The sequence below is a fragment of the Sminthopsis crassicaudata genome, chromosome 1 (genome assembly GCF_048593235.1).
Source record: "Sminthopsis crassicaudata isolate SCR6 chromosome 1, ASM4859323v1, whole genome shotgun sequence".
NCBI lineage: Eukaryota > Metazoa > Chordata > Mammalia > Dasyuromorphia > Dasyuridae > Sminthopsis > Sminthopsis crassicaudata.
The window spans coordinates 138,554,014-138,571,559 of NC_133617.1; the positions used below are offsets into that span (position 1 = coordinate 138,554,014).

The 17,546-nt window shown below is 32.1% G+C and overlaps 1 protein-coding gene across 7 annotated transcripts in view; it reads left to right on the forward strand.

Moving 5' to 3' along the window:
- The window catches only part of UBR5 (ubiquitin protein ligase E3 component n-recognin 5), a 147,763-nt gene extending 133,819 nt beyond the window's left edge, over positions 1–13,944 (forward strand). For all 7 annotated transcript variants that reach the window (XM_074267798.1, XM_074267806.1, XM_074267834.1 and 4 more), the window contains 10 exons: positions 210–354; positions 1,097–1,227; positions 1,822–1,882; positions 2,615–2,790; positions 3,088–3,172; positions 5,248–5,403; positions 5,706–5,819; positions 7,977–8,121; positions 9,434–9,519; positions 12,751–13,944. In XM_074267798.1, the coding sequence (XP_074123899.1) occupies positions 210–354; positions 1,097–1,227; positions 1,822–1,882; positions 2,615–2,790; positions 3,088–3,172; positions 5,248–5,403; positions 5,706–5,819; positions 7,977–8,121; positions 9,434–9,519; positions 12,751–12,963 (1,312 nt within the window). In that variant the 3' untranslated portion in view covers positions 12,964–13,944. The remainder of the gene's footprint in view (positions 1–209; positions 355–1,096; positions 1,228–1,821; positions 1,883–2,614; positions 2,791–3,087; positions 3,173–5,247; positions 5,404–5,705; positions 5,820–7,976; positions 8,122–9,433; positions 9,520–12,750) is intronic.
- Positions 13,945–17,546: the final 3,602 nt, after the last annotated feature.

Here is a 17,546-nt window from a genome sequence, read left to right on the forward strand (position 1 = left end):
TTAACTTTAGTATTATTTCTTGAAATTATGGAATTGCATAATTTTAGCAAAGTCAAGTTAACTTATTTTATTAAACAACTTTTTATATTACAATCGGAATTAATGCAATTTTATGTTCTAATTCTGTTGCTTCTGGTATTGAGATTTCACTTTGTACTGGAGGGACATAAAGTTATATGGAAAATTTAGTAGCTTTCTTTGGTGTTCAGGGATTTTAGGAGACAGCTTTCCATTGACACAAGGCCTTTCAGGCCAGCATCTGAAGGCAATCCTAGTGATGACCCTGATCCTCTTCCAGCACATCGTCAGGCACTTGGCGAGAGGCTTTACCCCCGAGTTCAAGCAATGCAACCAGTAAGACCAGAACGCATGGGTGAAATTGTAACTAATTGTATTATTTCCTGAGATTTTTGGTTTAGAGTTGTAGATGTTATTGTCAAGAAGTCAGCCATTCATATGTTCCAAGAGTTATCCAATGCTTTTCATCAAGCAGTAGGGTTAGGGAAATGCTACGGGGAATATGACTCATACAGTATTTAAACACTGGTTTTTTTCTTCTCATTATGACTGATTTTGAAGCATGATTCTACTAAACTGGGTAGATCATCTGTGGATTTCAGTTGGTACATATGTTTACTATTTTAAGTAATTAACTAGAAGTTTACAGATAATGCTTATTTTACAACTTTGAAAACAAGTATATTTATTGAAAGATAAGTATACAAGCCAATTTTCCAAATAGAGAATGTCAAAGAAATTACACAGCCACTGTTTTCTGTGTATATATAGCTATGTAGTTATTGGGGAAAGATGAGCAGTTATTCCAGGGGAGAACTATCACCTGAGGTAGGATTTAGTTATAATTCTGTTATGAAAGTTGTGCATTTATTTTAGTAAGAAAGTTTAATCTTAAATACAATCAGAAATATATGAAGTAAAATGGGTGAACTTGGATGCTATTGGATTTGGAAGCAAAGGATCTAGAATTTCTTTGCTTGTCTCTGGACTTATATATGTATATTATGAATAGTTTTCTGTAACTAAACATGGAAGCCTTAGGAGGACTGTTTGAATAACTTTGTTTTGTTGTTTATAGGCATTTGCAAGTAAAATTACAGGTATGCTTTTGGAATTATCCCCTGCTCAGCTGCTACTTCTACTAGCAAGTGAGGACTCTTTGAGAGCAAGAGTAGATGAGGCTATGGAACTTATTATTGCACATGGAAGGTAAATATATATTTGAGGAGGGAGGGGACCATTTCATGTTTATATTATTTGAAGACTTTCTACTTAAAATATTATGTAGTTAATAACCGTATTTTATTTAATTTGTACCATAAAACCCCATTTTTGAGTTATCACCAAGTCCTATCCCTTTTGTCTCCTTCTTCCTCACCATTCACTTTAAACAAATTTCACAATCAGATGCCGGAAGTTCCAGCATGAGTATAAAATTTTTGTTTGTTTTTGTTTGCTTGGTTCCATATAAAAGGGTTTTTTTGTTAGCTGAATTTCCTAATTCTCCCTTTTTGTTGTCCTGTTTTCAAAGAAAGTAGGCTCTCATTGTGTTCAAAGTGTTGATTTTTTTTTTTTTTATTTTCCTTTTACTTCCCACTTGTATGAAGTGCTATTCTACTGTCCTGGAAAATTCTACTCATTCTCTAAGGTCCAGTTTATTTCTTCTCCACAAAGACAATGTTGATTCTGTCTTGTTATTCCAAAAATTTTTATTGTTCTTCTGTGCATTTAATCTTTTCTAGATGTTCTGATTATGTCCTTTTCATGTTTATATAATTTACATGATTATTATTGTCTCTCAAGGGAAAATGGAGCTGATAGTATCCTGGACCTTGGGTTACTAGACTCTTCAGAAAAGGTGCAGGTATGAAATCTTTTTTGTAAACAGGATCTAGGCAAAAAGTAGGTAAAAAGGCAAAAAAAAGTAGGCAAAAGTAATTAAAGAAACTTGAATTAATTAGTTGTCACTACTTGTTCTCCCTAATATTTTAAATGAATATGTAAAATGGAATTTATTTTTTTTCACTGTTTTTTATTTTACCAAAATTCAGATTGTTTACTTGATTCATTCTTCCTATTCTCTCCTCTTTCAACCAATAGTCCTTCGGATACTCAACTACATTTTAGAACAGAATGCATAGGGAGCTATGTAATGTAGAAATTGGCATTTTAACTTAATATAGTTAAAAGATAAATGAAGTAGGATACAAAGCTATTAGAAGAAAGGCAAATTAGCACATGAGGAGAATTTAACCACATTTTTGCTCATCCTGCATCACTGCTTAAAAGAGAGTAGCCTGTGGGCCCTAATTTAAAGCAAACTTAGAACTGGATTTGATTTGCCATGGCTTCAAGAGAACTTGAATTGTTTTGGCGGAATAATTTTTATGAGAAGTATCCTAATAATAGTCTCCATACAAAGGGAACTTAGGCTAGACTTATAAAGATGAGATTTTTCTATATGTTGAATGTAGTCAAGAGTGCAGAAAACACAAATGTTTAAACATTCTAGTATTGGATATGAGTTTAAAAGTTTGTGTGCCCTTCCATAAGTAATCTCCATAAATTAATCTCTTGGTGTGTTGTTTGTTCTTAGGAGAACCGAAAACGACATGGTTCCAGTAGAAGTGTAGTAGATATGGAATTAGATGATACTGATGATGGTGATGATAATGCTCCATTGTTTTACCAGCCTGGGAAAAGGGGGTTTTATACTCCAAGACCTGGCAAAAACACAGAAGCAAGGTTAAATTGTTTCAGAAATATTGGCAGGTAAGATAATAACCAATTTTAAAATTTTGATGATTAAAAAATGTTGGGTTTTGGATTTAATTACATACATACATTCACTATAGAATCAAATTCAGTTGGTTTATAAAGTCATACATACATATACAGGCACATACACTTTACTTGCACCAGAAATCTTAAATATAAATTTTGCCCTTAGAATTTATCTGGTAAAATTAATGTTTCATATTTAGAAAATAATTAAGTATGTGTTAATGCCATACTTTGGTATTGTTTAAGTTGCAGCTTCATAAATTTCCTCTTATTTTTCATCTTCAGAATCCTTGGACTCTGCTTGCTACAGAATGAACTGTGTCCTATCACATTGAATAGGCATGTAATTAAAGTATTGCTTGGTAGAAAAGTAAGTGATTCTAAGTAGCCTGATTTTGTTAATGTTTATAAGCAATAGTGTTAATAATAGATCACATTTTATGTTGTGCTTTATAGAACACAAAGCACTTTACGTACATTAAATTATGCTTTTGATCCTCACAAAAATCCTGGAAGGTAGGTGTTATTATTACCATTTTTATACATAAGGATTTGGAGGCTTAGAAGGGATGTGATTTTCCTAGAGTGGTAGCTACTAAGTGGTGGAACCTTCACCCTTTGAATTCACTGAGTAGAACTCCAAGTTCATTTTTCTACTCTATCACAATTAATAATTTTTTTTTTTTTTTTTTTTTTTTTTTTTTTTTTGGGAGGCTGGGGTTAAGTGACTTGCCCAGGGTCACACAGCTAGGAAGTGTTAAGTGTCTGAGACCAGATTTGAACTCGGGTCCTCCTGAATTCAGGGCTGGTGCTCTATCCACTGCACCACCTAGCTGCCCCCCCCCCCCCCAATATCTTTCTTTATACATAATTTAATATTTAAAAAATCAAATGTACTGTATACTATCGTGCAGAGTTACTTTTTATATGCTGACAAAATTGACAGATGTTCATTTAAAATAAAAATTACAAGTGAAATAAAAGATATCAGGAGATTCCCTTAAAACAGAACATTATAAAATGATTAGCCTGATAATCAGGAAGTGTTATATGCAGAAATTTGGTTTTGTTAAGTATTGAGCTATGCACCAGACCATGTGGTAGATGCCATGGCAAAAATGAAACTATCCTACTAAAGAGCTTATATTCTAGGGGTTGGGGAGGAGGGAAACATTAGATACATATAAAGTAATTTCAGATAGAAGGAATAGTAAGATAGTAAGATTCAAATAGAAGGGATAGATAAGGCATTAACCATTGAGGGATGGGAAGTAACACTTGTGTGAAACTTGTAAGAGAGCTTGGAATTTCTAGTAGTGTAAATAAGACACGTTTTTTTGAAAAGGGAAAGAGGATACAGTCCATGTGAATTTATAAATCTAGGAGATAGAATATCATGTATAGTTTGGTTTTATTAATATAAGATATGATGAAAAGTAATTATGAAATTAGTTTACAAAGTAGGGACGATATTAGAAAGGCCTTTATGTGTCAGTTTTATTCTGGAAGATAAGAAGAATGGGAGTTTCCCAAATTAAGAAGATGTATAATTCAGGAATGTCATTTTTTTGGTACTAAGTTTAGAGAGAATATTGTTATTTAGGATCTCTGATCAGAATATTATTAATGTCTCTATTCCCTGTGCCTAGAACATAATAGGTACTTAATAAATGCATATTGATTGGTATCCTAAAGAATATTTTGTTATATTGATGTCTTATAAATAAGTTTGATTGTTTTCTTTTTAATATCACCATCTACCAATACAGTCTTCCTCTTTCTTCTCCAAGAGCTTTCATTTATAACAAAAAAAAAATGAGGAAAATTAATTCATCAAAAGTCTAATATTAGCTATAATATTCCACAATAATGTAATTTAGATTTAAACTTTTAATATTGGAAAAAGGGTCTTAAAGATCATAGATGTTAGACCCACCCACTTATTTTGGTGAAGACACTAAATTCCTAAGAGACTTAAGAGATCCAAAGGAACACTGATAACAAATACAAGGGCTGACATTTCAACTCAAACCTCCAGTTCACTGCATTTTCTCTTCACATGTGTTTGTCTACATTAATATGCCACCATTCAAAAAGAAATAACACAAAATTTTATTCAGTATACCGTTGTAAATGAAAAGGCATTCAATTCTTTAGAATATAAGAATGTTGATGATAGTTCTTACAAACTAAATTTCTCTCTATTTAATAAGCACAGAATAAGAAATATAAAAGTTCATTTTAAAAAGTAATTTATAGTGTCATATGACTTTGAAGCACATTGTTATAACCTGTCCAGAGGAAAATTATTGTTATTCTCTATTGTGATTTTTCTTTTCTTTGTTTTGGCCTGAGTTATTTGCTCTAAACCTCAGTATGAATAATTTCATGTAGTGATGTAAGAAGTTTTTTTGTAATGTCATAAAATATCTTTTTTTTTGTTAGGTTAATTGGCATGATTTTGCATTCTTTGATCCTGTTATGTATGAAAGTTTGCGTCAACTTATCCTAGCCTCACAAAGTGCAGATGCTGATGCTGTTTTTGCAGCAATGGATTTAGCATTTGCAATAGACCTGTGCAAAGAAGAGGGTGGAGGACAGGTAAGTAAAATTCCATCTGAAGTATTTATTAAAAGTTTATTCATAAAATATTGAATTCCTGAAAAGAATTACATAAAATGATTAATAATGAAAAATGTTCTAATGTTTTCAGTGTAGGTTTTATAATTTAGACATACATACATACATACATACATACATATATATATATATTGGCTTTTGAATTGTTTTTAAACTTAAAGATTCCTTTAATTGTTTTTAAGAGCTGGTGTATCTTTACATCTGATTTCTGGTTTTTTGGTTCCAGTTTTTTAAGCAGAATTATGCATCTTCATTTTGCACAGGTTGAACTAATTCCTAATGGTGTAAATATACCCGTCACCCCTCAGAATGTATATGAGTATGTACGGAAATATGCTGAGCACAGAATGTTGGTAGTTGCTGAACAGCCTCTACATGTAAGTAGTAGTAGTTGTTGTTGTTTAGAGTTTTTTTAGAATTTTGTCTTAATATTAATCAAGTACAGAAACCTAAAGCCTAATTAGCCTTGGCAATATATTTGGTGTTTCTTGTTTATTATAATTTTAATGCAAGGCTGAATAATAGCATTGCCTAAGTTTTGTATACATTACTGAAAGCAAGAAACAAAGGAGAGAAAAGACCTCAAAATCAGTGTCAAACATGAGAGGTCCAGTAGGATCTAGCGGGATACACTTCCTTTTTTTTTTTTTTTTAAACTTGGTTTAATTGATACAGAAATCATTGCCATTATTTGGCTTTCTGACTTAGCTGTGGTAAAATCTTGGCATGTGTGCATGTATCTTCATTCTTTAAACTCAAATAATATGAAAACAATTTTAGCTCTATGTAAATTCATATTATTCAAATTCAACTAAAAGAATTTTTAAAGAAATCTGTGTTCCAAAAACACCTGATAATGTTAGAGTGCTCTGCTTTCTCTATCACTTGTGCCCCTCAGCTTGATATTCCATGTCTCCCTGCACCCCCTGAAAAATCCTTTAAAAAAAAAAATTATCCCTTCAAGTGAAAGCTGAACAAACTGCTTTGACACTGCTGCCATTGGATTGGGTGCTTGGCTTGAGAACTTTGCCCTACTCTGCCCACCTCCCTTCCCATGTGTTGGGTCCCAAGTGTCTGTCAGTCTGCATTTAGGTATTGTGTTGCAGATCCCTAACCCCAAGCCTCCACCTTAACTTGTGTGGCTCTCCATCGTGTCCTTCAACTGTGTGCCTGCCCCTTCTGTCTCCCTCCCTCTCCACAGACAAATAGTCACATTATGTACAACTTGCTTTGTGTAAATATCTGCAGAACAGTCCACTTAATTTAAAATGAGAATTGTAGTGGAAAGAAGCATTTTCACATTTGAGTGATGAGATTCATTTGTTGTTAAGAAATCTGAAGATCATCAGATAGCCACATCAGTGGGAACTAATGCCTGAGTCCACCAGCCTGTCTTCGGGGATTCCCTTCTCTGCCTTTACTTTTGACCCTCATTATCTGTCACCAGGACCAGGCCTCTTTAAGCCTGTTTCTTCATTGGTAGTATGAGAATAAGTGTCCTGTCCATAGGGTTGTGATGATAAAATTAGGTAAAAGTATTGTGCTTAGGCCAGATGTTATTCCTATTTCTTCATACAGTTTTCTCCTCCCAGTTTCCATTTTGAAACACTATTAAAACTTCTGATATTCCACAATCAGAGTTAATCTTTCTTTAGAGGCAAGTCAACAGCAGTTAGACCCTGGGCTTGCAGTCAGGAAGACCTGAGTTCAGATTTGACTACAGACTTTTAATAGTTGTGTGACCCCGGATTACTTAATCTCTGCCTCACTTTCCTTATCTGTAAAAAAATGATAGTAATAACATCTCCAAAGGATTTGTGGATCAAACTTTGCAAAAACTACCTGACATAGAATAAGTGCTATAAAAGTCCTTATTCCCTTCTCTCTGCCCTTGCATAACATTTGGTTTGCATTTGCATTTAATTTTATAAAGTTGCTTCTGTTTGTAAGTGTTGTTTCTTCCCACTGTACTCTAAATTCCATAGTGCAGAGAACTATGTCCTAGTCGATCTTAAAAATCACCAACCAACAGTTTAATGACCTGACTTAAAGCTATCTTTCATGGCAGTTGACTATTGTATATTAATTTATTTTCCTCTTCCCGTTGTCTAATTGATCTTTCACTTTTTGCAACACCTTGGACTTTTAGTTCGTTCATTAAACAAAACATGTTCAGTGTTCATTTGACTTCAAAATTATTTCTTTTTTCTTAAACTTATGATACATCCCTGTTTCATTAAAATAATAGATAACACTGACTCTACATGACCCCATTGGGCATTTTCTTGGCAAATATACTGGAGTAGTTTGCCATTTCACTTTCAGTTCCTTTTATAAATGAGAAAACTGACAAACAGGGTTACGTGACTTACCCAGAGACACAGCTAGCTAGTATGTGTTTGAATTTAGATTAGAACTCAGAGCTTTCTGACTCTAGGCCTGGCATTCTCTTTACTATGCTATCTAGCTGCCCCATAAATAAATAGTTGAACTGAGTGGAAAAGAATGAAAGTAATAATTTTTTTTCATTATAGGCAATGAGGAAAGGTCTGCTGGATGTCCTTCCAAAGAATTCATTAGAAGATTTAACAGCAGAAGATTTTAGACTTTTGGTAAATGGTTGTGGTGAAGTTAATGTGCAAATGTTGATCAGCTTCACTTCTTTCAATGATGAATCAGGTATAGTTTATTTCGTTGAGTGTCTTCTAGCTCAATCTTCTCTTTTTTTTTTTTCTTTTTTTCTTTCATTCCTGTTTACATAGATGATTAGGAAGGCATAAATTAGGAGAAATACCTGTCTTACCATGTCTTCAAGTGATATAAAGCCCTGTTTCTTCCCTCCAATAATTGTAATTAGCTCCTTTGGGGACCACTTTTATGATTTCATTGATCAGTGTTGTCAGACTCAAATAGAAATGGATCCTTATAGACTGCATTTTGACTTAGAAAACTACAAATTACCATTACATTTTTATCTGGTTCAGACTGAACTTGGGGAATTCACAACAATTTGAGGATGACATTTGACTCATAAAATAATGAAAAATTCAATCTGTTTTGCACTTTTATCACATTATATAATACTTTGGTTTTCTTCCACTTTCAATATGCCATTCATCTAAAATTAACTTCTAATGGACTTACCAAAAGATGCAGAGTAATAAATTGTAAGGAAGAATGAGGTGATGATTGTGGCACATATCTCCATTCTCCTTCTGGTTAATAGCACTATCTTTGGGTTTGCATACTGGAAATAATGTTTTTTAACAATGTATTTTTAAAATAAAATATTTTGACATATGATGGTAAACAATTTTACCTATATTTTTAAGATTAAGTGTATATCATGATAACTCTCCCATATCTTCATTTTTTATAAAGGAGAATTGGGATAAGGATAACTAAGTATGTTAGTAAATAATTACTATCAAGATAGTAAAACCTTCTCCTCCTAATATTTTATGATATCAATACTAATACTTGAGACATCAGAACTCAAAAATCAAACCTAAAACCAAAACAGACATCTTAAATGAATTGCCCTGATAGGTTGGAGCATTTAGGAAGTAGGATTAGAATCATTGTTTCATTTTACTATAATCCTATGTTATTGTTGTTGTTGTTATTATTATTATTATTAAAGCTTTTTAATTTTCAAAACACATGCATAGATAATTTTCAACATTCACTCTTGCAAAACCTTGTGTTGCAGTTTTTTTCCTCTTCCCTTCCACCCATCTTTTCCCTTAGATCACAAGTAATCCAGTATATGCCAGAAAAACAATCTTAATGTTTTTCAAAGTGCTTGTTCAAATTGATTCAGATTCTGATGCATCCTCAGAAGCTGTCGTTGTTTGGGTCATATACCTTAAATGTTACATATGAACATGCATAATTTTCATTATTAAATCTGTTTCTCTTGTGAGAAAATACATAGTGTTCTAAAAATATTATGTCTTCAACAAATTGAATTTAAATTATTTTTTCTTAGGAGAAAATGCTGAGAAACTCTTACAGTTCAAGCGGTGGTTTTGGTCAATAGTGGAAAAGATGAGCATGACAGAACGGCAAGACCTTGTAAGTCAAATGCATGTATCATAAAATATTTAGAAGAAAATTTAAGATGAGATTTAGATTGTCAATAATATCTCTATTGGACTCTAGAAATAAGAAACTGAAATGTCAATCCTGTGATTGTGAATAATACCTCTATAGGACTCTAGAAATGAGAGACTAAAATGTCAATCCTGTTTTTTTTCCCTTGGGGGGAGTGAGGAATGTTTACTGATATTTTACTAAGGTGAACAAAGTCTAAAAATTTATTGGGTCTATCTTTTTACAATATATATCACAGATCACTAGGCATAGTGAATTCTTAACTAATAAAAAAACAGTGATGACCTGTCATTGACAATGTATATGTGCATTTCTGTTTTTCAAATAGGTCTGATTGATTTTATATTCCCTTATTTTTTCTGATTAGTGGCATGTATTTTTAGTATGTGTTAGTTTAATCAATGTTACAGTCTATAGAGGATAAAGTGACAATTGACTGCCAGATAACATAAATATGTCAATACATAAATTTCCATTTCTTTTGGAAAAAAAAGACCTGGGATTAATTCCTTCCAAAGATGAAATTTGAAAGTTTCAAAAACTCATCCTTTTATTAAGTTGAATTTTAAATTCTGCCATTGCATGTTGAGAAGCTCATTAATAACAACTTCTTAGGACCACCTTTAAGTGGTCTCAGGTCTGTGGAAATATATTTCCACCCCTTAAATATTAGTTAGCCGAAAATTATTAGTCTACTACGAACAAGGCATTGTGACAAAGCCTAATAATGCTGGAGTAAGGCACAATCTGTGATCTCACAATCAGATTTGTAGTTGAGGGTAGAAGTGACTTTTACATGGATTACCAATACAAAGTTAGAATAAGTCCCAACTAAAATTCTCTGAGAGCTATTGGAATGGGAAAAGTCACTTTCAGTAAATAAAGTTGAGAAAAACATTTTATGGAATACCTAATACCTCAGTTGATCATTGAAGGTGAGCAGAATTCTCATCTCTTCATTTCACATACACAAGGGAAGGCGGAGGAACCATGTAAAAGGATAATTAAAATTTTGTCAAATACAAAAGTTTTTTTTTTTACTTAAAGCCCATAGGCCTAGGTCTTTCTATGAAATATTTTATCCTTATATCCTTAATAAGGATTAGGTCACATTTTTATCACTAAGAATCTATCGAAGTCAGAAATAGTTCCAGGTGGTAATTCTTTCCCTAAATGGTTAAAGCTTTTTTGATAGCCCTTAAATCAGAGACTTACACAACTGAAATGATTAACAATTAGTTATGAATTGCAATATTCATTCCCTATCTTAAACAATATGTGATCCTTCAATTTAATCTTATAACAGCCTATCTTAATATGTGACACTTGCCTTCTTCCAAACCATTTAGGGCACAGTTATACTCAGAATTAAACTTAGTACTTCCTCAAGGTGGACAAGTTTCATAACACATAAAACCATTTGTCCAGTGGAGAAAAATTCTTTAGTCTTTTAAAAGTTCTGTTACTTATGCAAATTATAAAAAGGGTCATATATTTCTTGAATTTTAGAAAACACCAACAATCCTTTTTTTTTTTTTTTTTTTTAATCCCTTTTATGAAATAAATTCAGGAGTTAACTACTTCTTATTGGGCTCTTAAGAATGCTTCACAGTTTTACCTCTTCTTTTCCTTTACTTCCTCCCTGCATAGGATGCTCTTCATAAAAATTTTACTTTGCTTGCTAGCTATAAATTCATTTTTCTATCTATGTATTCACTTTCCTCTTGTAAAGTAGCCATTCAGTTTTTAATCTGAAAATATCTTTTTTTGTAAAATAAAACAACTGTCCACTTTTGTTCAGACTACGTTCCCTAAAGCAGCTTTGCTTCTTGGTCTGATTCCTAACTGGAATTGGAAAGAACAAAATAAATCTACGTGCGCTTCCTAGTTAATTCAAGAGGATGGGTGCATAACTAGCTTTCAGGGACAGTTCATCTTCAGATATATTAACATTTGTTATCAACTGAATGCAAAAAAATACAAAGAATGGAAGTACCTTAAAACTCCCATTTTAATTTGACTCATAATTTGAGTATGATTTAAGTCATATGTAAACTGCATGTACTAATATTACAGATATTATTTCTATGTCAGAACCAAAACACTGAATCAATTATTGACTTAGTAATACTAGACACACAATTGCCATATTCAAATTCTTTTAAAATTCATATTAATATATTTTAATTTCATTTCTCCCTCTTCCCAAAATAAACTGGGGAATACATTTACCTAATTCTCGATAGATGGGCAAACAGATCCTATAGTGTTCTACCTTTATTCCTTTACCTATAAAAGGAAAGCTTGGGAAATGGCTTCTTTTAAATCTTCTTTGGCATGAAGTTTAGTCCTTCATCATGATTTCACAGCATTCTCTTTTTTAGCCCCCCTTTACCTCTCCATTCTTAAGAGTTTATTTCTTTATAACCAAGAATACTAACTAAACAGAGAGACAAACAAACAAACAAATAAATAAATAAATGAATGAATGAATGAATAAAAGGGGTGAAGGGGGAAAACCTTATAATATACCCTACTTGGTGATTTCCACCTCTGTTTTATCTTGTCCTATGATTGTTTTTCTTTTCATACTATTTTCTTGGTTTTGCTTATTTCATTTGGCATGATTTCAGATAAATCTTCTCATGCTTTTGTTATTTAATGAAATATTTCCTCTTACTCCCATTCATGTGCCACACTTTTTATTTAATAGATATGAGTAGATACACATCTTTTCTACTACAAAAAGGAATACTATAAAAATTTTGGTGTATACATTGACCTTCCTGAGTGTTTCTAATAGTGACTGAGAAAAATCATTATCATACCAGTGCCAGCTATCAGAGGAAAATGAGTGAAAATTGAACATAGAGTTAAATGAGTACCTCATAGCAGGGTAACATATATGCTCTATCAATCTTTCTCCTTGGAGGAGCACCATACCCTAAGTATTCCTTTACCAAGCTAGTTCAAAACATTTCCACTATATTAGGGTTTTTTTTTGTTTTGTTTTTAGTGCAGGGAAGTATGTAACTAACTTCTAATTAACTAATATCTAGGGAGATAATAACATCACTTTGAATAAATTTAAAATTACTTCTTGTGTATAAGAATTATATAAAAATATAGTAAATTAGTAACAACTAATATGACAAGATCAGAAAGTATAATCCTAGTTTTATTTCTGTTTAGGTTTACTTTTGGACATCAAGCCCATCATTGCCAGCCAGTGAAGAAGGATTTCAGCCTATGCCGTCAATCACAATAAGACCACCAGATGACCAACATCTTCCTACTGCAAACACTTGCATTTCTCGACTTTACGTCCCACTTTATTCCTCTAAACAGATTCTCAAACAAAAATTGTTACTCGCCATTAAGACCAAGAATTTTGGTTTTGTGTAGAGTATAAAATGTGTGTATTGCTGTGTAATATTACTAGCTAAGTTTTGTAGATTTTTCCATTTGTCTATAAAAGTTTATGAAAGTTAATGCTGTCATACCCCTGGTGGTACTTTAATGATTAAATGCAAACATTCCTATACCAAGTTTGTAACCTATAGGTCTAAGGAGCACTAGCAACATTTGTCTGTAACTGTTTGCTAGTCAATAACTTCTTGGCCTAACCCCAGCCAAAGATGACAGCAGAACAATATAATTTACACTGTGATTTATCTTTTTGCTGAGGGGGAAAAATGTAAAATGTTCTGAAAATTCACTGCTGCCTTTGTGGAAAGTGTTTCAGCAAAGGTTCTTGTATAGAGGGAGTAGGGAATTTCAAAATAAAAAATTAAGTATGTTCTGTGTTTTCCTTTTAACTTTTTTATGGTGTTTAATTTGTGGTTGGCTGCAGTTGTGTATCATGTATATTGAACTTGTAAAAAGTTCTTGACATTCAGATCACTTTTACCTATGAAACCACTTTCTTTGAGGTTTGTTTTGGTTGCATTGAGCTCTAGGACATTAGATAATATCACTAATATTTTGCATGTAATTTGTTCATTTGAGTGAAGGTTTTTTGTGTACATAAGGTGGGGCCAATGCACAATACTTTATATCACAATCAACATTTTTTTTTTTTTTAATTTAATTTTTTTTTTTTTTTTTTTTTTTTTTTTAATCCCTGTTTCAATGGGCAGTCAGTCAGGAGGTTGCTCCACTTCATTTCTAATTAGACATTTGTACTAAGGTGTTTCAGTTATGTAAACTCAGCCTGGGCACTTTCTGATAACTGTAAAATGTTTTATAAGATCATGATTATTGAAGATACATTTTGGAAAATTTTAATGTTCGTGAGCAGCTTAACTACTTTTGTATCTAGCCTTTTTTAAGTATCTTGTTACATTTACTTTTTTAAATAAAGAAATTACAGAAGAAATGTCAAGTTATATTGAAGAAACAATAGTTTTTATTTATGTAATCTGTATATTTTTAAACTAACGACAGTACACACCAGACACAGTTATGAGCTTACCAAAAATCTGATTTTTAAGAACTTAAAAAAGCTTTTATGTATATGGATTATAAAGAAACAGAAGTAATTCAGTCTACATTTTACAGTTAGCAGAGAATCCTGAATGGCATAGGCCAGAAAAGCCCATATATTTTAAAAATTGAAGAAGGCATTTATTTCTGGCCCTTACGTGAAATTGATATCTAGTCAATCATTCAATATTCATTCACTTAGACTAAGTAGAGATACTTTATGAAAACATATTTTAGTTAAGAAGAGTGACATTTTTTTTTTTTTTTTTAAATTTGGAAGCCTAAACATAATTCAGTTCTTATAGTTTTAGAATTTTCATGTAATCTGCTATAGGAGCGGTTTTTTCTTTTTATTTCACTCTTTCTAAATAAGATGATTATAATGCAAGAAAGTCATTTTATTTGTTAATAAGAAGAATAAAGGAGTTCAACTTTTTGCCTCCTTTGTAGTGCCCCTATCCAGTTGAGAGAGATAATTAATGTGACTTGCTTTAAGTTGATAATTTGCCATCCTTTTCTTGCAACTTCATGGCACTTAATTGCAAAGGAGATCTTTATCAAATTCGTTGCTTTTACTGGAAATACATATAATCTGCTGTGTTTATTTTTATAAAAATTTGATCCAGAGTCATTTTATGAAAAGGGACACTTCTTTGTGATTTTTTGAATAAGTAGTAATTATATTGAGGGTAGGGTGGTAATCAACTTGATGGAAACTTAAGCTTTTTGACTAGAATTTGGTAGGTAAAATCATGAGATTGGGCTTTTTTTTTTTTTTTTTTTTTTTTTAATCTCAAGTGAAAAAATGAATTATTTAAAAATAATCAACAATATCTACTAAGCCTTCCTAAAGCAAAAGTTTTGGTCAAAATGTACTAACAAAACAAAAAAAAAAAGGTTAACTTTAAGTGAAGTGTGAAAATCATTTATATTTAAATTTATTTAAAATGAAAGTTTCAGCTAAAATGAAGAGTCTCAGCTAAGCAAGTTTTAAAATAATGTACTACCACCCTCTTTAAAAATGGTAAGTTATCAGAATAATCTATCTGTACAATATCTCTTGTTGGCACAGGTTTTATTGTGTATATCTTAGTTGTGTTACTGCAGGAGTATTTGGACCAGCTGTACTCCATAGCATTGTAAAAGTGCTAGACAAATGTAAATTTTTTTTCACTTTACATTCTAACTGGTACCAATTTTTTAGATCCCTCTCCTCTGAAAGTCTAAGAAAATGGTGGGGGTTTGTTTTGTTTTTTAATGAGAAAGAGACATGAATTTCCTAAGGTATGATCTTGTTTTGTTTGTTTGTTTGTTTTAATTGCCCTTTTTTTCCCCCTCATACCTGTGGAATATAATTTATCAGTATGTAATCTCCTGCCATTAGTCTTATCTACCTATTCTATCCTAGGGAATATAGATGTGACATTCATTAAGTCTTGTAAATGTATTTAGGTACACATCCTGGTGTTTATTCTTTTAATGTAAGTACATTTAGTTCGTTGCTGTTATGCACATGAGTTGAAATTATTTTAGTTGATAATCATACTCAGCAAAAGAGGTGAATATAAAAAAGAATATAGATAGGTTTGTTGTTCTAATTATGTTGTTTACTGCACAATAGTGCATGAAATGAAAATCATGGCCTTCAAGAGTTGTTTGGCATCTTTATAAAGGCAGCCCCTTGCTTTGGCGTACAATGTGGCATTTTTCAAAATACAGTGGAAGAGAAAATTACTGGATTCTAATTACATCACTGAATACAGCAGCACCATATAATATAAAGTTCTTATTAGAAAAAATGTAAAAGCTTTATAAAAAACGAAGTCCATGGGAAGAGGGTTAGAACTCTCAGAACTGTTTTCTACAGGATTGTAGAAAAATAAAAACTACCACAAAGACTTATTACCTCACTAAGTAATTTGAAATGGCAGTTTGATAAATTTCTGTTATAATTTGAAAAGAACTTTCTTGGGGCAGCTAGCTGGCTCAGTGGATAGAGCACTAGCCCTAAAGTTGGGAGGATCCGAGTTCAAATTTGAGCTGACACAACACTTCCTGCCTATGTGACCCTGGACAAGTCACTTAACCCCCATTACCTCAGCCAAAAAAAAAGCAAAGAAAGAAAGAAAAAGGATTTTTTTTTTTAATAATTCCTAAACTTTTTACTAGGGAAATATAGGACCAGAGAGGAATGGGAAATAATAATTAAGTAGTTGTTTATCAAAGCATACTCAAAACTCAACCTCAATTTCTGTACCAAAATGCTTTTAAGTAGAAAGTACTGTTTATGATGAAAAAATCGTTTTCTGTTGAAATTTCCTCTTTCTGGTAAGTTTTAAAGGAATTTTCCAAAAGAATTGTATATTTTAGTAATCAATTTGTTAAATCATGATTTTTCTTTTTTTGGAAGAATGTTGACTAGGACCTGCCGCTTAACAGGTAAGACAAATTTGCTGGAGAACACTTCTGTGTTAAGTATTTTACTTGTGGTAAATGTCCAAATTTGTCAATGACCACAATGAAATAAGATTGTTTCAGAAGCTTATATATATGTCTAATTTTTGGACAAGTTTATCTTAACCCTGTTGACAAGTGTTATGAGTGTTTTGTCATAGCAGAGCTTTTTGTAAATATAACGTGTGCTGCTGTTGATTTAAAATGTCCTATTTTAGAACATTGAGTAATATCATGAATATTTTCTTGACTTAATGGAAGTACAGATTAGTGATAACTGGTAGAACATTTATTCAAAAACACTGAATAGCAAGTTCATGACCTTATCAGTTTGAGGATTTGGTTTCTTTGTTCCTTAAGTATATATGTAGTCAGTTTTCTTTTCTTTTTTTTTTTAATCCAGAGGTCTTTCAACTTGTGATCTTAAATTCACTCCTTTTTATAGACTGCTGGAGTTGGAAGGGACTTTAGAGAACCAGTGTAATGAATTTTAGTTTGAACAACTGTGTCCATAAAATTGAATTATCATTTTCCCTTCTAAATCAGCTTTTCCTCTTTCTCCTTATCTGTTTTATAGAATGTGCTACAGTTTTCTCAATCACCTCAGTAGCAACTCTAGCTCCACATAAAATCAGTATTTTTTGCCTGCTACTCAGTTTGTTTTTATCACTTCACTCAAAGACTGTTACTTTAGCCATCTAATTAGCCTACCTCTCCAAGCCAGTTTCAGGATCAAGATTTGTAGAATTGAAAGGACTTTAGAGATCACTTAGTATGACTTTCTCTCTCATGTTTAGCTTCACCTGATTAATTTGATCGTATCATATGCCTACTCAGAAATACCCATCTCTTTTTATCAGTTCCTTCAGATTCTTTAATGTTCTCTGAATTTATCCTTGATCCTCTTCTAGACACTTGACAATCTTGTTCATGCCTGTTGTTTCCAACTACTATCTCTCTTGTCTGCAACAATAAAATAATACTCCTGACTTTGACACTCTTCCAGCTAAAGACTTGCATTTCCAGTAGCTTATGAAACAGATTTGATA